At 39.5% G+C, this 22,878-nt stretch overlaps 1 protein-coding gene across 1 annotated transcript; it reads right to left on the bottom strand.

Moving 5' to 3' along the window:
• Positions 1–486: 486 nt before the first annotated feature.
• Positions 487–8,489, bottom strand: ifrd1 (interferon-related developmental regulator 1). The gene is made up of 12 exons (XM_080887211.1): positions 8,264–8,489; positions 6,486–6,590; positions 6,297–6,378; positions 4,971–5,095; positions 4,697–4,854; positions 4,516–4,566; positions 4,114–4,292; positions 3,890–3,998; positions 1,529–1,663; positions 1,228–1,356; positions 1,024–1,119; positions 487–902 (listed from the first exon to the last, which is right to left on the bottom strand). Exons 1-12 carry the CDS (start codon positions 8,289–8,291, stop codon positions 816–818), a joined length of 1,284 nt encoding a protein of 427 aa, XP_080743337.1. The 5' UTR covers positions 8,292–8,489; the 3' UTR covers positions 487–815.
• Between the last annotated feature and the right edge of the window lie 14,389 nt (positions 8,490–22,878).

Here is a 22,878-nt window from a genome sequence, read left to right as displayed (position 1 = left end):
GTAGTGCTGAGTAAAATTTCTATTGCCCTTTCAATCAGAATGACCTTCATATATCTGCCAACAGTTCCAGTTCTCAAAGCTACTAACTCAAGGAACTTTTCCAGCCGTTTCTTTTGCAAGCTCTGCTGACACTGTCCCAAGATACTGTATCAGATCAATGAATCCAATTATAGCCAATTCATAGCATTGTATATTGAATACAGGAGCTGGGAAAAAAAAAAAAAAAAAAAAAAAAAAAAAAAAAAGAACAGTTGTTGCAGCTTTTCAGCATTTATTGCACCATCCTCAACCTTTACATTACATACACAACACTAAATACACTATTTTAGCTTACACATAAATAACGCTAAGTGTGAATTAATTAGATAAACTTATTACAAATCCAAGAGTTAGGGACGGTCACATGTCTTGATGTTACTACTTAATGGTACGAGAGACAGATCCATCAAAAAATGTTAATACCTGTGTATTTCATTTAACAAGGAGAAAAAAAAAAAAAAAAAAAAAAAAAAAAAAAAAGGAAATGTGCATGATACCCAACAAATGTACACCACCTTTCTGTGAACAAACTGTATTCAAGTTGTAGTCCACCTAGAATCTGTTTAATTATCAAATACTCACTTGCTGTAGGTGACAGAAAGATGTTTTTCCCCCAATAAAAAGCAACAGCTGTTATTAAAAAGATATAAGCCTACAGAAAGTGAGCATTTGATACACAAAGAGATCTTGGGACAACTGCATTAACTTAGGCTTGTGACAATTCATCTAAAAGCAGAAAAGCTTGATAAATAGTTTATTAGAGTCAAAAGAAATTATTAAAACTCTCCCACGTCCACCCTCTTGTCTCTGAACTTGCTTCTGGCCTTGGTCCGAGCCTTGAATGCAGCAGAGTTGTGAAGATGCTGGAACAGAAAGAATTTCAAGCGTTCATTAATAAAATGCCACAAAACTTTGAAAGCATTGATACTTTTAAGCTTACAAGAACACCACAATGGTTTAAATGAGCCTTCCTTGCACACCTACCCTTTCAAAGCGAGAGATTTTCATGGCCTTCATGGTGGCTGAATCAACCAGCATAGGTGGTCCCAGTTCAAACACGTCTCTGATGAATTCATTTGCCTAGTTGGAAAACGTTAACAAAAACGTCAAGTCCAGTCACTAGCGCAAAAGAAAGACACTAGTTTATCACAAACTCCTATTGTACATAAAGTGTTTCTAATAAGATACCTGTAGGTGGTAGTTCATTCCAGAGCCCACGAATTCTCTGAAGGCATCGTATGTCCTCTTTCTGACCCAGCTGTCAATGTTCATTCGCTCTGTGCCAAAGCGAATGGTCTCAGATTGGAAGGCCCCCTCCTGGAAGAGAAAGCAATATAAATAAGTCCACGGTCAGACACCATCATTCACTGTCTCTACCTCCAAGGAGCTGCTGTTAAGTTTTACCTCTGTTCAATTATGTTGGTTAAAAGCAGGAAATTAACATCCAACTGGCAAAAGGAACATGGTTCACCTGACATGTAGCGCTTACCTCAACAGCTTTGAGAACATCCCTAAACACCGAGCGCTGCTTCCTCTTGTCAGTCTTGGCTCTGTGCTTGTTGCAGTCTGTGGCCAACGCATTCAGTTTATCACAAAGTTCATCCCAGCCATCAAATTCAAAATCCTAAATAAATGCAGTGGGGGAAAAACAAATAAATAAAATATGCAGCTAATGTGTTTTTTTTAAAAAAAAAAAAAAAAAAAAAAAAAAAGCACAGACAGCAGGGCTCTAGAGTGCGACCAAACTTCTCCATGGTGCGACTCAAAAAAAAAAAAAAAAAAAAAAACACTTGGTCGCACCGGTGCAACCAAGTATTTTCGCGGAAAAAAACGTTTCAGCAACCCTAAACTCTTCGTGTGTTCAACAACAGACACACATTATGCCCATGTCGTGTTCTAAACCAATCAGAGATACTCAGAGGCGGGGACCTCTGTGATTGGCCGTGGTCCAGATATTCCTGCAGACCTACTTGTGTTTACGTTTGAAAGTGCGGGCAGATAGAGAAGGGTGAGTAGCCCAGGTCAGAAGTGTATCAAGTTGGTATTGAGAAAATATGAAAAGAACAATTGATAACTTTTTCGTTAAGTTAAGGCCTGATCAGTCCAAAATTCTGAGCCAGCGCTCTGACACGGAGCCATCAACCTCTCTGTTTTTGTCAAACACTGGTCCGGAGACGGCATCAGAAAATGAGCCACATAGATCGACTCCCAGCCGGAGTCCACTGAAAGTAAAAGTGAGAAAATGTATAAATTTCGATTCGAGTGGCTTGACCAGTTTCCCTGGCTAAGATACAGCCAAGCTGACAATATGATGCACTGCATTTATTGTCGCGAGTGTGGAAAGATCATGGCCGGCAACACTGCATTTGTCACTGGTGCTAATACGTTTCAAATTGAAACCCTGAAAAAGCATACAGCATTGAGAAGACACATTATATGCCGCGATAAATGCTCTGCCAAAATGTCCCCGCTCCCCACTGCCTTTCAGCGGCAGGCAGGAGTAAACAGGTCATCGGAGGAGGCCGAGATGATCATTAAGTTTAACATCGCCTACAATATTGCAAAAGAAGAAGTTCCGTTTACTAAGTTCAAGTCAGAAATAACTCTTCACAAGAAAAATGGCTTGGACATAAACCCCACATACAGCAATGATGTTGCGTGCGCCCAGTTTATAGGCGTAATCGCTGACACACTGAAAAAAAAGAAGTCAGTGGAAATTGCGAACAGTACATACATGGCCTTCCTGATCGATGGAGACGCAGACATCGCCACAAAAGAATGTGTCATTGTGTACGCTCGTATCTTGCAAAAAGGAAGACCAGCGAAAAAGTGATTGGACACATTGAGGTCCAGCATGCCCATGGTAAGCCATGTCATGTCACGTAGCCTATGTATATGATTAATAATATTACGTTGTGTTACTGAATTAACCATATCTAGCATATTCTTATCATTGAAAATTAAACATAGCAATAATACATGAATATAGAAACTCAAACTGAAAAAGACTGCATTGTAAACTCTTGATCTGATAAGTAAATGGTATATTTTTTAATTTGTTTAGGAATTTATGCTGCCTCAAAGAAAGCATTTGCTGCTCTTGGGGACCAGTGCAGTAACTGGTTGGATAAAATCATTGCTATGGGGGCTGATGGAGCTGCTGTTAATTTGGGCAGCAAAGGGGGTGTCAAGTTAATCATTTTGAAAGGTTGTTAGTTAATCATTTACAAATCAAAAAACGTGAACATGTAAAACTGCGGTGTTAAGTAATGCGGTTAAAAAAATTTGGGTACGCCTAACTTTTGTGCTTGTACGCCTAAATTTTGTGCTGGTGCGCCTAAATTTTATTTTTAGGCGCACCACTGCAACCATGGCAAAAAGTTAGTCTAGAGCCCTGGACAGAATATCCTGCTCCTCTGGGGCAGGCCAGCAATCTCAACTAAGAAATCCTGGCATAGCATTGTTATGGACTGTATTCCCAATGAATATATAACTTGTATGCTCAACTCCATCTTTGACTCTTTCAGTTTGGGGCTTTCCCCAAACTGAATTAATTTGCCTGACTATTGATCTTACTGTGATTTGTTTTGACTCCTGGTGGGGTTGCGGTTTACCTCAACTGCCTTGTATGTGCCTCATAATGTTGTATTGCCTGAGCTAAGTTCAGTTCTGGTTCTTGTGTACTTTTTTTAGTCATTGTCTGCTACTATTGGGGGAAGAAAAAAAAAAAAGAAAAAAAAAAGCAAAAGCACAGACAGGACGTGCCACATGTTAACATTTGAATTAACAAAAGAAATTAACTTTAGGATAATCTGGTGTTGGGGAAATTAAACAGCAATTGCAAACTTACAGAATCGATGTCCCTGGCCAGCTCAAAAAGCAGAGCAATAGTCTCCCCAGCTGCAATCCTCATGTTCACGTCATCACTCTCGAGCAACCTCTGCAGTTTAAGAAGGTGTCTGCAAAACACATAAGCAATTCTTACTCCACTTAACTTGGTTGGAGAGCAATAAACTAAAAGCAGCAGAACTTGTGATTAAAAAAAAACTTAAGGGTTGGCATAAAGGAGCTTACTTCTGCAGGATGTCTTTGAGCTGGCTGGAACTGCAGATTGTGAGCAGCAGTGCCCAGGACCGCAGAGAATTTGTGTGGAGCTGGCTCATTTGAGGACTGATCGAAGGACAAGTGCCATCCGCCTTTGCATAGGACCGGGTGAACAGGTTCTCAAAACACTCCATGGTCGCTTGCACATCCTAAAGAAGCAAACATCAGTAAGCTCTACTTATTACCACAAATAACATGTTTCCGACTTACTGAAAAAATTACTTGAGGCATGTTAGATTTCAGCAGCACATGTTTGCATGAGTGCCACTCATTGATATAGCATTATGTTAGAACTGATGAGTAATATATGACAAATGAATGTCAGACGTGCCACTGGTTTGCACTCAAGCCAAGACATGATCAGAAACTTACCAATATGTCATCCTCAGCAACTAATGTGCAGAGGCCCAGACTTGTTGCTACCTATTAAGAAACAAAATAAACAAAACCATATCAGTTGATATTTCATGGAAAAATCCAAAAATGTGGTAATCTTTTTTTATTAAGGGGGGTGCATTTATTAAAGGGGATCAGTACAATAAAAGACACTCACAGCCTGTCTGGCTTGTATGTTGGCTGATCCATCTGCCAGGATGTTTTTGAAGATCGGTTTCAGCGTCTTGAACACCTCCTCGCTCTCAATTCCTGAGCCCAGCTGGATGCACAGCAAACAGGCTAAAGAAGCTGCTGCTCGCTGCTCCTCACCTTTGCCTAACACGAGGAAGAAGAAAAAAGCCAAATGATTTATGAGCACGAAGACAAACATGCGCTTAGTTTAAAGCATTGGAACACCTGCCATCTCATTGACAGCAACACGTTTTTAGTACCTTTCTTGAGGCAGCGTTCAATACTGTCTGTGATGGTCATCCTTCTCTCTGAGATGAACTCATACAGGATGCGTGTAGCCATTGCCGTCTTAAGCCCATCTAGTGCCCCCTGTCTCGTCTTAGCACTGAGGAAAAAAAAAAAAAAATTTTATATTTATCTATATCTATCTATCTATCTATCTATCTATCTATCTATCTATCTATCTATCTATCTATCTATCTATCTATCTATCTATCTATCTATCTATCTATATATATATATATATATATATATATATATATATATATATATATATATATATATATATATATATATATCAATCACCATAAAAGTGATAACCATTATACCATGAAGCCATTTATCAGAAAATACTGGCAACCCTCAGTACTACCCCTCAGCCTCCTAGTAGACACAACTATGATATCAATTACAAATAATACAAAACCCTGTTCTTGTGTTATCAGAGTTACAAGATTATCAGAAAACTCTGACATCAACGTCGAGGGTAATAACTATAAGTTATAAGTCTATAGCAGGTTTTTTCAGGATGCATGTGGCCAGTTTCAGCAGATGTATTCAACCAGCCATCACACAGCAGTTTCTCAAAGACGTTGCCCTTTCAGGTAAACAAGTTGAGGTCAATTAGCTTGTTGATTTAATTTTTTTATTTATATATAATCTTAAGGTAATAACAAAAATATTTGTAAAAAAAACCTATACAAAAAGTTAAGAATGTGACTTCACCCATTTACTTTTATATAAAAATGTTGTTTGACAAGTGAAAAGAATATCAGCTGAATAGATATAACAGATTTAGCAGCTTCTGGCACTTCTGGGGAATCCCTTCTATAATAATCACCCCACTGAGGAAGCCAATGGTGACAGGGCCTTTTTGGGATGAAGTCTATTTTTAAATTGACAAGCCTGCAAACTCCAATAAAAACTTCCTGCACTGGACTCACTGTTGCATACAACTCAAGTTACCCCGCGTTTTTAAAACTACATTTGAAATTTCTTGATACATGCTCATCATCCAGGTAAGGAAATCCCAAGTGTCCCACATAGCTTTTCCAGTGGGAGAAATGTTTTGTCACTTCAGAGTGAAGTACTTTTTGGGGTGTATTTGAAACATCAACCCTGTACCTTTGTTAAACTGGCAAGACAACATAGCAACGCTGCATAAAAGGGGAAAGCATTTCTAAATGGTGCAAGTGTTACCTAAAACTCTTGCTCTGACAGGATTAAGTAACTACATTGTTGATCTCTTGTAAAACTGGATCCAAGACAGAGGCAATATAGATCAGATAACATTTTGGTCATTTTACCTCTTATCTACTGTGCTATCTATGAACCCCTTCAGTTTATACTGGAAATCCTCCTGGGCTGAATCCTCATTGGTCTCGCCACCTTAAAAACAAAAAAGCATTTAAGGAGGTCGTAAACAGACTTGTTTGATGTGTTTAAAGAACACACACGTTCAAACAGAGTACAGTCAGGGGTACACACAAACCTACCTTCATCTGCTACACTGGTGGCGTCACTGAAGCTGCTGCAATGACTGAGGGTCTCAATGGAGGCATCCTCATCACTAAAAGGCTGCACAGCCCCATGCTGGCCCCCTGAAAAACAAAACAAAGACACATAAGCACGGGCAATCAAATGTAATTCATTAACACAGAGCCGTAGGTCATTGTGAGTCAATTGTGTAATCCAAGCGTCAGGCAGGTAAGGCAGCATACACTGTACTTATCTAATCAGCTGCCTGTCCGTTGCTATTGGCCTTTTCATCATCTCATCCAAAAATAAATATGCACCACGTTGTCAAAGTGTGCTGCCTGTGTCAACAAACTCTTCAGGTTGGAGGGGCACAGGCACATCAAAAATGACCTGAAACAACATTGTATGGGTAACCGGTATGGCCCGGCAACCGCAGCAACTGTCCAGCAAGAGGCAAACACAGTTTGGGTACAGCCGAAAAATACAGGAGTATCACGTCTAGTATTATGTCACTGAGGCATAGGAGGAAGTAGATTGTTTTACTAAGCAAAGTCCACATCAGACAAGTTACTATCAGACAATTTATTATCCACGTAGTAGGGACAACGTGGCTGAAACGGAACAGAGCGAAACACGATGTATTGGAAAATGTTCTGGTTACTATAATAGCTCTAGAGGGTGGGATGGGCAAAACATTCACAGCTAAAAGAGGCTGCTAAAATCTTGGGTGAGATCTTTACGAAACCTTATAAACAAACAAGGGTTTAATTTAATCCCACTTAAGGTGAACTCTGCTACTGCAAAAACTGGACAAACTTCCAACCCCACCCAGACTCAACAGGCTTCTCTGCCTTGACCTGAATTTACCTCTGGTAGACAGGTTTAGGTGAGCGTACGACGGCAGGAACCCGCCGCTTTTAGAACACAATGTGAAAAATACTTCCGTTATTCATAACAATCAGACCTAAAAAAAATATTAGCTGAAAATAAAATATCCGTCTTTAAACTGATTAAAAATAGCTATTTAAGATCTGTGTGTTGACGTGGACTGTTTTCCCCACACGACAGCTGATTTCTGAAAACCGGGTGCCGCCTCCTTCCTCCCTCCGAGTCCAAAATGTCGGACTTGTGCCTCAAAAACAAATATATGCAGTATGTTTTTAAAAAAAAAAATGACCCTTCCTCAGTGACACAATATGATACTCAGGCTTCAAAACTGCTAATCGGGTATCAATATCATTTTCCCACATAAGGCTAAAGATTAATCGAGGTCAAAGAATTCTAGTTTCGTGTGGTTTGCGTTATATACACTTTCACAAAAATCAAACGTATTGCTTTATAACATTTATGATGGTTATAATCGAATTCAAGGAAGAAAAAGCTTGGGTGTTTTACTCCTTCAAACGTTTATTTTTACTAAGCAACCACATGTGTCTCGCGTTGAAAGGGAGTGGGCATGAAGCTAGCCCTCGTTAGCTTGTGAAGTACAACAATTATTCAGGGCTTTTGTTGAGTAGCTCATGTTATACTATAATGTTGTGCTTTAAAGGCCCTTTACAGTAGCTTTCATATGACAGTATCAATACTATGATAGTACACTTTTTCATTAGCAGTGTTGCTTTGTGTGAGTACAGCTAGCTACGTTTTGTGTTTTGACCTAGGCCAGCCTCTACCTTTTGTAGTCCGTACTGTAAACACCTTCAGCTCCATTCGATGAACAAAGAACACGGAAAGAACTACAATTACCATCAACAAATACACAAGGCCGTAGCATAGCAGCCGCTAGTTTACTTACCCCTATTCTTTTTCTTGTTCCTCGGCATTTTCGTGCAGACAACTAGAAAATTTTAACCAAAAATCAGCCAATACACGACCAGCCTTTATTGTATTGTCTGGTAAAATGAGAATATTCCCTTGGCACAGTGGATAAAAAGAAATCGAAAGCGATCTTGGAGATAGACTGTGGGCCGAGACGATACATTTTCCCTCATAAACCAGGGCTACGTGAGTACAGCGCGGTTCTCAGTATTTATACCGGCGGACATGTCACGAGGAGTTTTCCCGGCTTCGCTGGCCAATCCTGGAACAGGAAAGAGTGTCGCATGTGTTCGCGCGTGATGCAGTGACAGAAAGAGGGGAACTGTGAGTCCTGTTCTGTTATTTTGGGGAAAAACAATGTCTGTGTATACAAATTTGATACATTCTCCAAGACAAACCACGAAATCAAACGGCGTTTACGTTTACACAAAGTGTGATAACACCACATTAGACTGGTTACGTAAGTTTTAAAGTCGCAAGGTAGGAGGAGGAGGTGGAGATGGCTTTCAGCTCTGGTTGATTGGGACCCACAATAGCCCATCGTACAAGCTAAATAATAGTGAATAAATTCCACTGCAAGAAAAAACACATATTGTCTGACATAAAACATGTTATCACACAAGACAGTGATAATGTTCCACTGTGAGACTGCAAGTGTGCGTGTCTTGCAGTTGATCACATTATTATAGAGCTGTTGATGAGATCATGTTATGTATCTGTGATGAGACAAATATTGTCATTAGAGAATTGTGATGCAAAATGTTTCACTCGGATGCATTCATGTTTTTTATATAAAGTGGATTTGAAACTGTGCCTGTCTAGAAAGTTGAACAGTTATCGTCTACTTGACAGGGATGTGAAAGAGACTATCTTGGCTTTTCCCCTTTTAGTAGACAGGGACATCTGAGATACTTCTAGAAACCGAGCACTGCTTCAAAATTGTTGCATTCGTTTCAAAAGTGCACGAAGTAACACTGCTAGAGCCAATTAATTCTAGCTAGTTTTACACTGCTTCTGCATTTAGTGGCAGTTGCAATAGATGTCTAAAGAAAGACTGCACATTGTCAACTTTCTGCAGTTAAAAGTTAAAATGCTTAATCAGCCAAATATGAACCATTCCTAAATCTTGCACTCACTTGCCTCTTTGACAAATATAACTTGGGATTTTGTTTCATGTCACACTCACATGCCAAATATTAACTTTATTCATTTTACATCTTTGCCTCTAAAAGCACAAACACAATAATAATGCAGTAACTACATTCCAAATCCAGCAATCAGCATTTTACTCCTAGTCAAATCACAGTATAGGGCTATTAGTTGTTCCTGCTATTGACTCCTTCTGGAGCTCCATGTATGCAGATTTGTTAATATTTGTTGCGCAGGATTGGTTCAACATAAAATGCCTATTTTTTTTAAGCTGTCAAATTATTCAGACAGGTGCCGCTTGTACTTTTATAGCACTGTGCAAAAGTCTTGACCACCCGTTATTTCTTTATATCGTGCTTCCAGTTTTTAGTTTGTTTATTGAACCAAATAGCAAATAGTATCTTTGAACCAACAAGGTGATACCCAAAGTGCTATTAGCTGAAAACTTTGCATATCTTGGCACAGTGTGCAGTCTGACCTTCAAAAATCTGAGAAAACTGAACAAGTGGAGGGAAAAAATAGAAGTGTGAGGATCTAAAAAAACACATTCAGTCGATGAAGAGTATTTGAAAGTCGTGTTCTTAAGAAATAAATTAAAACTTCAGTTTTCAGGAGGACATGGTCCCAAACACACTGACAGTGCAGTAAAAGCATACCTGTAACACTATCAGTCATGGATTGGCCTCCCCAAATCCAGAACAGAACCAAAGGCAGTCAACAACTAAAAAGCAGCTTTGAATGTCTTCCAAGAAGACTGGAGAACTACTTAAAGAAATTAAAAGAAATCTTACCTAAGAGAGTTCAGACTGTGTTAAGTTAGAATAAAGGTGATAATACCAAATATTGACCTTTAAGCTTGTTAGAGTTCATGTTTGGGCGTTATACACTGCAGTACGCATGTATTTACATGTATGTTTGCACAGTTCAATAAATCGCTAAACCTTTTTTTCTATTTCCCCAGCAAATTATAAAGAAATGAAGGGTGACTCAAGACTTGCACTGTGTTGTATTTTTAGCTAGTCAAATTTCAAAAACCGTATACAGGGTATTGGATACAATGTAATAGCCTGCGGTTTTTAGTGTATCCAATACACTGAGAACCACAGGCAATTGCAACATGCCTAAAAGCCTAATAATATTAGGCTGTTAGGCTATTAGGCATGTTGTGTTGTAATGCCTAATATCTTAATAAATATCTTTCAAATTACATAACCGTGAGCTTAGGTTGGCAGCTTTCCTTCTTTTCATTATTGAATTCTCTAGCTTTACCTTGAAACGACAGAAATAGGTCTTTCTTACACAAGTGGAAAATCTCACAGCTGCACCCTTCTTGCTGTTCCCACCGTGCTGTTGTTAGCAGCGTTTCATTTTTATGTTTGTTATGTTTGAATACAAACCTGCAGACTTTGAGTTTTCATGTGCCTGGTGTTTGACTATTGGAAGGCTTCCAGAGCTGCTTCCCTAACACGCACTCTTACACACTGGTCATAATCCTCATTTATTTCCTTTTTCAGTTCATTAATAAGCTGACTGTTCATAATGTTGCTGCCTGATGATGAATGGGGATAGGTTTGGGGTGTGTAGAATGTTGTCGTGTTTACTGTTGAATGTTGTCATTTTCTAATTTTGTAGTTGTGATAAGCATTTGTGTAAAAGTCGAAGTTAAAGTCTATTTAACATATTTTTAGTGTGCTTAAAATGGAACAACTTTAAATATGTACATGCAAGGTAGGTACATTATGTATAGAAAGACTTTTAAAAAAGAAAGAACACCTCTTGTGGTGTCTTTTAATCTTTGAATTCTCCTGTTTTCAGTCCCATAGGTGTGTAACAAATTCCTAGCCATGCAGTCTGCCTTTACAAACAGTTGCATGTGAATGGGTTGTTCTAAATGAATTCTAAAGAACTCATCGAAAAAAGGTGTTGGTCATTAACATCACAGGGACCAACGGGTGAAACCTCTGTGAGACAATGCCTCACTATCATGTGTGCTTGACTTGAAACTCCAAAGAAGGGAACACAACACTGCACTGTAGGTGGCTGATAAGCGACGATGTAAATCAGCACCTCTGTTTAACGATGGTCGTTCACAGTGGACATGGGAAGCCTCCTTTACTCCCCTCCCAAACAGTCATCACAATCCAAAAAGGTTTTCACACCTCAGTTCATGCAATGACTCACATGATCAATAGTGGGTTAACAACTTTTGAGAATACCTGCAAAGGAGACGACCCCCTCCCTGGAGGTTTACTTGGAGCTTCCCCATCAGCACAAAAACTGTGCCCCAGGAGCTTCGTGCCAAGGGTTTTTATGGCATTTACACCTTTTAATGAATAAACAATTATTTGAATTGCTTTTCTGAACATCTTCCAAAAAGACACATGAGAAAAACAACATACAAACTGTCACAGTGTGTGGAACCAGACTGTGTGGAGTGAGGAGGACCCACGTGCTGACACAAAAAAGAACAAAACTTAAGCTTAACAAAAAACAAGCTGTTTATTCAAGGCCAGTGAAACAGTACAAAACAAAAGGGCAAGGGTGAAATTAAGCTATAACCTAAACTGGGTGATCTAACGCCAACATAAAAAACCTGGAACATGAACATGGAAACCTGGCATTGAAAACCTGGAATGTGAAGCCTTGACATGAATATATGAAATCCCTGGAAACATGACATGAACATAGCAACAAGCAGGCTAAACAGACGACCGGACAAGGAATGAATGAAAACACAGAGACTAAATACACACAGGAGGTGATCAGGGGAAGTGGAAACACTCATACGAATGAACATAATGACGCCACAGGGGAAGTGAAACTGAACACAATGAACATGGGACACCAGACCTCTTCAAAATAAAACAGGAAACATAACGGGATTCAGACATGGCAACGCAAGCCTGATGTGATAGGCTGTATCCCAATTCAGGGTCTGCAGCCTTAAAGTACGCCCTTGTGGACCTTAACGGTCCACAAGGGCCGCGTACTCAAAGACCGCTAAGGCCGGAAGTGCGAGGCTTGTGAAATGGGACGGTCTAGCCTCCGTGGCGCTGCCCAGGTTGCCTAGCAACCATGCTACTAACAGCTGGAAACGTTTCATACAGCATTGTTTGACAGAAATGAAGGAGAAAATCTTTTGTTCATTTGTTTGTTTGTTTCTACATGAGCTTTGATCATTCTCTGTAAGATTAAGCTCAGCTATTGAACGGCGTATATTTTAAAGTAAAGGCTTTAAAACCAAGTTAGTACAAACGTCACTAATGTCACATAACTTTGCCGACATGTGGCCAACAGTAATGTTTTAATGTTCTTCGTTATTAAACATTTGCACATAAATAAGTGACATAATATTCAGTACTTAAAATTTACTCTTCGGCCGCCCCTCATCCGCCGTTTTTTTTCGGCAAAATTATCCACACCCACCGCTGCGCTATGCATTCTGGGATATGTTGGGCCAAGAAGTCTACACCGTCACATCCTTCAAATTCAGGGAAATGAAGGACGCATTTGAGGGCCGCATTTCGAGCAGCCTTCGAATTGGGACAGCCTTCGTCGCGTCGCTGTGACGTAATCGGCCTTAAAATGCGGCCTTTATGGCTGCAGACCCTGAATTGGAATACAGCCATAGAAGGGGTAAAGACACAAGGGGAACCTAATAAACAATGAACTATAACAGGGTGATCTAGGCAAACCAGAATGAGCTTAAGATAACTAAATGATCTTAAACATAAATCATGAACCATCAAAATATATTCAAATTCAAAGCGCTGGGTCAAATGACCCAGGACCATGACACAAACATGTATAGAATACAGCTGTGTCCACATCTCGCAGAAACACCTTTAGCAGCAACAACTTCAAGTAATCATTGTGAAGGAATTTTGGATTTCCCTTCTTTGCTTCAGTTCATTGAGGTTTGAGCATTCAGGTTTGCAGGCACAGCTCTCTTAAGGTCCTGCCACAGCATTTCAATCCAGTTGAGTCTATTGCAACAGTCAGAGTTTTGTCTTTTCTTTTTCAGGCATTCTGTTATAGGTTTGCTGCTGTGCTTATGATCATTGTCCTGCTCCATGACCCAATTTCAGCCATGCTTTAGTATCTGTCATACACATAGCTTCACATTTGACTCTAGAGTACCTTTGTATACAGAGGAGCTTGTGGATGACTCAGTGACTGCAAGATTCCCAGGTCCTGTGGATAGCAAACAAGCCCAAACCATTACCCCTTCACCAGTTGTTATGAAGTGTTTGTGCTGATATGCTGTGTTTGGTTTTCTCCAAATGTAGCACTGCACATTATGGCCAAACATCTTCACTTTGATCTGTCCAAAAGACGTTGTTCCAGAAGTTTTGTGGTTTGCCCAGATGCAGCTTTGTAAATCTCCTGGTAGCCATTCCACATTTCAAATAGGACTGTCGTGAAGTTTTACATTTGACGTGCTAACCGAATGCTGTCGAGTTATTATTTATATGCATTTGATTAGCAGCACTTGGTTGCTGCTTCCTATTCTTACTTACTATGAAAACAGTCGGGTTGTACTCTAGCATTTTTACAGGTTTTGCTGTTTACATTGCAATGCGACCCACGTAAACATGTTTTCTATTCTAACTTTATATTTTGAGTCTGAACATAATGCAGACACGGAGGAAAACATTATGTAAAATTTATATCAAAATGAGCACAATCAAAGAGGCAAGCAAGCGAGACCAGGGCAATATCATTGATGTCTGTGTCCTAATGCTCCACTTCAGAAGTCAAAAAAAGTTCACACTCTTTAAAAAAAATCATTACTAATTCAACTTAGCTTCATTTTATGTTTTTCCCCTACATATGCAATGCCTCCAGTGGGGCTTACCCCACAGTTTGAGAACCACTGCTCTGTGATCAGTTCTTCTTTGTAAGCATATGGATCAAATCCACTAAGAGTAATAAGAGAGATTAGCATCCACTGCCATAATACTATACTTTGTATACTTTCTTATACTTTTTATTCATTTAAGCTTCATATTCGCAGTCGTAAAGTGGGTTATTAATTAGCTGGACATTGTATGGCTGAATCTGACATGTCTATGTGTGTGTGAGAACCTGCATTTTAGATGGAGAACACTAAACACTCACAGATTGTCCCACATAGCTTTTCCAGTGGGAGAAATGTTTTGTCACTTCAGAGTGAAGTACTTTTTGGGGTGTATTTGAAACATCAACCATGTACCTTTGTTAAACTGGCAAGACAACATAGCAACGCTGCATAAAAGGGGAAAGCATTTCTAAATGGTGCAAGTGTTACCTAAAACTCTTGCTCTGACAGGATTAAGTAACTACATTGTTGATCTCTTGTAAAACTGGATCCAAGACAGAGGCAATATAGATCAGATAACATTTTGGTCATTTTACCTCTTATCTACTGTGCTATCTATGAACCCCTTCAGTTTATACTGGAAATCCTGCTGGGCTGAATCCTCATTGGTCTCGCCACCTTAAAAACAAAAAAGCATTTAAGGAGGTCGTAAACAGACTTGTTTGATGTGTTTAAAGAACACACACGTTCAAACAGAGTACAGTCAGGGGTACACACAAACCTACCTTCATCTGCTACACTGGTGGCGTCACTGAAGCTGCTGCAATGACTGAGGGTCTCAATGGAGGCATCCTCATCACTAAAAGGCTGCACAGCCCCATGCTGGCCCCCTGAAAAACAAAACAAAGACACATAAGCACGGGCAATCAAATGTAATTCATTAACACAGAGCCGTAGGTCATTGTGAGTCAATTGTGTAATCCAAGCGTCAGGCAGGTAAGGCAGCATACACTGTACTTATCTAATCAGCTGCCTGTCCGTTGCTATTGGCCTTTTCATTATCTCATCCAAAAATAAATATGCACCACGTTGTCAAAGTGTGCTGCCTGTGTCAACAAAATGTTCAGGTTGGAGGGGCACAGGCACATCAAAAATGACTAAACACTCACAGATTGCTGAGCCAACTAAACTAATGTCATGGATGTTTTACTGCCTAGCAGGAGAGCACCTAATATATTTCATCTTCCACATCTTCCTAAAAGCAGTTTTTTAGTCTTCTGATGATGCCATATGTGGGAGAAAATTTGTCTGGCACAGCATTTGTCATTGGCTGTAGCTTGCAGCTGCATCAAATGCAATTAGAGAGAAAAGAACAAAGCTCCCAGTCATTTTTAAGTTATGTTTGTCCACAAGCATTTTCTAAGTTGTTTCTTAACATCAGGAAAAAATTCGAGACATATATCACTTCCCTTTTTCCTTTCAACTTTAAAGCATTTTTTCACACTTTCTATACAAGTACTTTGTAATGATAGTGCTCTGATGTGACCCAGAATGCACAGTTCAGACAAGGTAATGGCTGCGTTCATACATTATAATCTGTATGAAACATTTAGTCTTTCGATTTTAATAATGTGTTTGAGTAGGACAGGTCATTTACAGTGTATTGCGGAGGGACCAAGCAGGGGCCTTTTGAAGACACTGTGTGTTCAACAAAAAGCTGACTTACTTTATACGTCAGTTTATGCATGGAGTAATGTGAGTGAGGTCTTGAATATTTAAGGTGGCAGACACTTTTTATCCTTAAGATGGCCCAGAATAAAATGCACTCCCTTCCATGTAGCCCTTAGGCCCTGGTGTACAAACACCACTGCTTTTCTGTTTGCAGCATCAAGCTTGAATAATTGATGAGTGTTGCTGGGGTGTGCTAAGTGGACACAGTAACACAGAATGCAAAGTTAAACAGGAAACACAGGCCATCTGCCTTTTTTTTTTTTAATTCTGTCCTCTCTGGAAGCTTTTGCAATCAGAATTGTGATCTAAATTCAGTGTGGTGCCAAAAACATTCTGCTTTTGCAGGAACAGCTTTATAGAATCTCTATAAGCTCATCTTATTGTTCAGGTGAATCTTTTATCTGTTTATTTATTCATTTCTATTTGTGTTATTTCAGTTAGAGCTAGCAGAAAGGGCTTAAAAAAAGCTCCATTTCTCTTAAAAAATACATTAAACCTCTCAAGCCAAAAGTATTGACAGAGAAAACTGGTAATAACATATAATTAGCATATTCTTTCTGATTAAGCAAAAAATAAAATAAATAAATAAAAAATGAGTGTTTTGAATCATTACAGTTGCATCGCTCAGTTAAAACAGATGCATTGAAAGTAAAGGTTCCCTGTAATGATAACAGACTTTGGCACTAGGGGGAGCCACACTGTTTGAAATTCAAAAGCTACTCACTCCAACTTAGCAACTGATATTCCCAGAGTTGTTGTTGTTGTTGTTGTTGTTGTTTTTTCAAATACATAATTTATAGACATTGAAAAAGCATTTGCTGCTGAGCTGTGTATTGCTTTAAATGCTTAACAGGCTGGAGTGTGCAACGATAAAGTTAAATATCCAGTCATAGTGGGGGGAAAAACTTGCCTCTCACATTAGTCCTCTGTTGGGAGAAATGAAAAAAACAGATGTTGTTTTGAAAGTTGGAAATGGCTTAGGAAAGCCAAAGAAGTGGATGTAGGAAAGAGATAAAAATCACCTGCCAGAAGCTAAGTGTAGCAGGAAGGGAGAGAGAGAAAAAAAATAACAGAGCAGCCCAGTCCAACCACACTCAGCATGCCTGGCATGTAGCATCAATGGGCACAAGCCCTGACCAAGCTAATGCCACAGGAATACAAATCATGACCAAAATAACAGATAGCAGGGAGCAGCAGAGGGAGACAGCTAATTCATGTAGATAATAGAAGTGAAAAAAATGTCTGAATATTAATTTCAATGGCAATCCTACTGTTTTTTTAAATAATTCATGAAAGTTATAGCCTGGAGCGTCGAGCTGAGGCCGCATGGGTTAAAGTCTGATGGGGAGAGAAGCAAGTTAGGAAATGATCTCAGCTTTCTAAGTTGATGAAAGCACACCGTCAAAAGCTGAGCAGAGGTGATGTTTCAAAGACTGCGAGCAATTTCCTTTGAAATTTAGCAGCGTGCTTTCGCTTCCTGTACTGGTCATTTATTGTAAAAAATGTGCTATAACCAGAAACAAGTGGCATTGTGTTAAATTGGCTCTTGGTGGTTATACTTCCTCAAGCTCTGACAACACGTGAGTTATTACCAAGCCAGAAAAATGTCAAACACTACTTTATTTTGAATTTCTTATTGTGTACACTATAATATATATATTTTCCTGAATTGAAGTTGCTAATTGAATTTTAGATAAATTTGTTAATTCTGCATGTGTTCCTTTGCATTTTTTTCATTATTCTGTGCAGGGATCGTGCTACATTTAATTTACCATATCCGACTTACTGCATGTTTGAGTGGTTGAAATGATAAAGCAATGTAACTTGGTGTATCCTGTGTGAAAAATGGCACTGGACGCCACTTGCCATGATTCAAATTCGTATGAGTTATCAAATATCCAGCCCCCGTTCGGGAGTGAAAACAGCTGCTTTGTTGACAGAGAGCCGGAGAATCCTCTAAGTAGAGCATCCAACTCCTAATTACAGAATGTTAGTCATTGGCTCAAGCCCATATTATTTCCCCTCATTTTCTTATTTTAAGAGGATTTTCCACTTTATCAGACAGCTTACTATGACAGCAAGGCCACGCTTCTGTCATTGCGATTAACCCCACCAACCATGCACATGTGTGTTACTGGCTCGTATTAGGCGACTTCAATCTAAATCCATTACCTTTTTAAGAGGTCTCCAAAGATATGGAAGGAGAGATAGAGAGAGACAGACTCGCAGAGAGAAAGAGGGGGTGTGGGCAGGGTCTTTGTTCTGAAGCTGAGGTGTGCCGCACCCACAGCAGAATCCTTAACATGGATTTTTAATTGATCAAAGAGAGCAAAACAGAAGCAGTTGGGGCAAAGGTCGGCCAGAAACACCTGTATGCTAAACTTTGCTCTGCCTGTCTTTTAATAGAAATGTGTAACATGGCTCAATCATTAGCCTAGTAATGAAATCCTTATAGATAAACAAATCCACAATGTAACATCACTGTCACTGACAGGTGACATAAATAACACTGATCATCTTATTGTCACACAGAGTTCTAATGGGAAACCCTGTGCAGAAGTATATTGATACATACCACAGTCTAATTAATACTCAGAGTCATGGGCAATCAAGGATCATTCATACATGTGGGGAGTGAAGCCTGGTCCGTGTGGTCCGATTCAACAGACGAGCTGCTGTCGCTCAAATTGCCAAAGTTCATTTTGGTTCTGATAGGAAGATGTCAGAATAAACAGTGCATCAAAGTTTGTTGTGTGTGGGGCTATACAACTGCAGACCGGTCAAGACACCCATGCTGACCCATGTCCACTGCCAAAAAGCTCCAACGATGGAGACGTCAGCAACAGAACTGGAATATGGGGCAATGTAAGGAGATGACCTGGTCTGATGAGTCGTGTCACTTACCTGGGGAAGGCCTGGCGCCAGGATGCACTATGGAGGCAGTGTGATACTTTGGACAATATTGTGCTCGGAAACATTGCATCTTGCCATCCATGTGGATGTTACTTTCACATGTACGACCAACCTTAGCATTGTTGCAGAACATACAATACAATACAGTTTTATTTATATAGCACATTTAAAAACCCAAAGGCACACCAAAGTGCTTCACAGTAATATGGAGAGTCAGCATAAGTCAATAACAGAGTACAAATCGGGCACTAGCACAGACAGGATAGAGGCACTAACAGACCAGAAGAGTTAGATAAATACAAAATCTGCTAAGAAAACAAAAACAGTAGTAAAATCAATAATAAATAATACATTTAATAAAATTTTATAAAATATTTAAAAGTTTAAAATTTAAAAGATTTAAAAGGGTGTTAACTGGTCAGGAAAGCCAAGTTAAATAGATATGCTTTCAATCTTGATTTAAAGGATTGGATAGAGTCCAAGGCTCAAATAGAAGCAGGGAGGCTATTCCAAAGGTTGGGTGCAGCTGAAGCTAAGGCACAATCGACTCTGGTCTTCGGTTTAAACTTAGGTTGGGCCAGGAGTAATTGACCTGATGATCTTAATGCACGACAAGGAGTGTACAGATTGAGGAGGTCAGTGAGGTAGTTGGGCGCAATGTTATTCAAGATTTTAAAAGTGAGTAGCAAGATTTTAAACTCAATGCGATATTTGATTGGTAACCCGTGTAGATCAACAAGAGCCGGAGTAATAGGGTCAAATTTTCTAGTTCCAGTAAGAAGGCGATGTATGTACATGTACACCTTTTCATGGAAACGATATTCCCTGATGGCTGCGGTATCTTTGAGCAGTATAATGTGCTGTGCCACAGAGCAAGAATGGTTTAGGAATGGTTTAAGGTGTTGACTTGGCCTCCAAATTCCACTCCATGCTTCTGTGGGATCCATGGAGACCCCACTTCACAACTTAAAGGACTTAGGAATATGTTACAAACATCTCAGTACTACAGCACACCTTCAGGAGTCTAGTGGCATCCATGCATCGATGGGTCATTATCATACCATATTAGACAGGTGCTCGTGATATCATGCCTGATCAGTGTATGTAAATGATGGGCAAGTTCTGTTGCGAAGCCTCCATCTCTGTGTTTTCTAACCAAATATGACGTGCAAGGGGCAGATCTGACTGAGAAAGTGATGACAATTGCTAACAGGTAACTTGTCAATCAAAAGGCAAAACCTGTTTTATTCTCCTTTTTGTAGGTGATCATGATTTCATTTTATTTTATTCAGTAAGACTTGAAACTCACAACTGAAACTTCAATGTTTACTGAAGTCAAAGCAAAGAAAATGTTTTTTTCATAGGCATGTCCTCTGCAAGCACTTCCACATTAGCTTTCCTTTTCAGTCCCAGACATTGTATCTGTCAGAACAAGGCAGAAAGGCCTCCAACCCACCCAGATTCAGCCTCACACCAAGGCCTCGTTCTGCAGCCCACAGAGTTCCACTACCAATGCTTAGAGGTCCTTAGCCCATGCAAAAGCCAGGATATCCATTCAAGTTCCCAGTGTACTGCAAACTAAGTGTTGAGCTTTAGGTTACTTCTTGCTGAAACTACGATATATTCAATTTGCTTTTTAATCTGAATAGAAATCTGCAGTGAAAGCATTTTGCAGTTCACATATGGCTTATCTGAGTCGTGGAAGAAATCCATTAAGGTCCCCCAGCACAAGCACTTGTTTGAGCATGCACACGTACACAAAGCTGATAAGGTAATGTCATTGTCATCTGGCCATCTGACTAAGTAGATTAAAAACACATTTAGGCTGGTTGTGACTCCCCCTCGCTCTTTGGTTTGTCCTCACTACACGCAACCTTCTGTGGCAGTAGATACCATTTCAACACTTGCAGTTGTGTCCTCGATCGTTGACATTCAGATATATTTTTACCTGCTGGAAACCCTGTTCTTTGAATAAATCCTATATTTATGCTATATTATAGGATTGCTAGAATGAAACAGAAAAGCCATAGACAACTTGTTCAATTCCATTTCCTCTGAAAAGCCCCCGTCTTGTTTTGGGAATTTCCACTCTTCTCTCTCTTCCTTAGCTGTGAGAGCGGTTATGGAAAAAGCTGGGAGGATTGGGCTTTTCTAGAGATTCCGTTCAGCATTGTGTCAGGAGAATGTTCGGTGATGAGCTGGAAGCTGCTATAACAAGCTTAAATAAAAAATCTTCCCCAGCTACCTATTCTATATGTCTCGTGTTAATTCTCACTTGAATTGTGATTGCCAGCAATTAAATGCCAAAGGGATAAAAAAAAACAACTATTAATTAAATAGATATATTATTTATTCATAAGACATATACTACAGGCAGCTAGATTCTGTATGTCTGGGCAGAGAGCAGCTTTCCAGACAGTGGAACAAGAGGACGTTATACCCAGGGGCTGTCAAAGCTGGCAAATCTGTTTGGGGATTTCTCTCTCTGTCTTGCCACAGTGGGTGAGTCCGCTGCATTGTTACATTTCCCTCCTGTATCTCTCTATCTTGTGCATCCATTCTTTTCACTCTCGCATTCATACATACACAAAAACCATGCGCATCTCTCGTCTCTCTTCACTTCCTCTCTCTCTGTATTTACACTGTCTTCATTTTGGTATTCCCAACTATGCACCTGTGGGATTGCAAAGGCCCTGCAATATCTAGACTGATATTGACCCATATTGCACTTTCTGCACCTTTAGAGCTGGAAAATATCAAAGCCCTCTTGGATCTATATTTTGTGCAACAATTTTAAAAAGGGGTAAACTGTAAGTAGGCAGAAAGAAATCCTTTCTGTTAAATCAGCACAAAGACCCAGCACATCCATTTCATCATATATATATGTAACATATATAAACATATAACTACAGTTTATGTTTGTGTGTTCATATGTTTGTATCACTGAGATATACCAATATAAGATTTTTGTCATGAAAAAACAATAAAATAACATAATGAAGATATATTGTAGCTCTTAAATACTTATCTGAGTGTCCTGTCGAAAGCTCGACCAATATATTGGCCGATATTAGCAATTTCCTAATATAGTGATTGCAGTATTTATAAACGATAGCAGATAAATGAAAATTTAAAAAGTAAAGAACAAGGAGAAACACCCTCCAAACATGTTATGAGTGTAGATGTTACATAATTTGTCTACTAAATGACACTCTGCAACTTCCCTAGAATATCACAAACACAACAAAACAAGGACTAAATGGCTGCACAAAATGAAGGTTTGGGAAGTCATATATCGGTACCAGTCCTGCCTCAGCTACACTATATGTTCTTGTTAATAACAGATTTCACAGGTCACTTTATACAGTATATCCACTTTGATGTACTTAAATATAATGTAAATAACCTAGATTCTCGGTGCTCTTAGTATTTAATTGTAAGCATGGAGCTTCGAAGATGTGGTCATCTGCAAGCCAGATAGGCTTTGCCTTGAAGAATTTAGGGTTGTTGAAGATTGGCACAAGTTAGGGATTAAAAATCACAATCTATATATACTTCTTCTACGGAACCTGAAACAGAAACATTGTATGTCAGGCCAGAAGTTAACTTTAATCAGTAACTGCATACAAAAATGTTGGCAGAGTTAAGGACACAAAGAGACAACACTTCAAAAAGGGACCAGACGGAGACCCAGCCTCAGTATGGGGCCAAGTTCCTTTGGCTGTGCTGTGTCCAGGAAGTTGGTTGGGAAACTTTGCTCTGTCATCTGGTGTCCAGTAGTAAAGTTTCTGTTCTCATTTCAGACTTCTCCTTTTGGCAGCGTTATCAACTTGGATACACACAGATAATAGTCTCGAGCATCCTCATCTACTTCTGAGGCAGAGGCCCTTACAGATAAGAAAAAAAAAACCCAAAAACCTGTGCTGTGTGACTGTGTGTGTATGTGAGCCACAAAAGGTTGCAAGGATGCAGTCAGGCAGATGTTCTCGGAGTTGCCT

Source organism: Rhamphochromis sp. 'chilingali' (assembly GCF_963969265.1).
Source record: "Rhamphochromis sp. 'chilingali' genome assembly, chromosome: 7".
NCBI classification, from domain to species: domain Eukaryota; kingdom Metazoa; phylum Chordata; class Actinopteri; order Cichliformes; family Cichlidae; genus Rhamphochromis; species Rhamphochromis sp. 'chilingali'.
The sequence above is the reverse complement of the archived record's forward strand: the minus strand, read 5'-3'. Positions and strand labels throughout refer to the sequence as shown.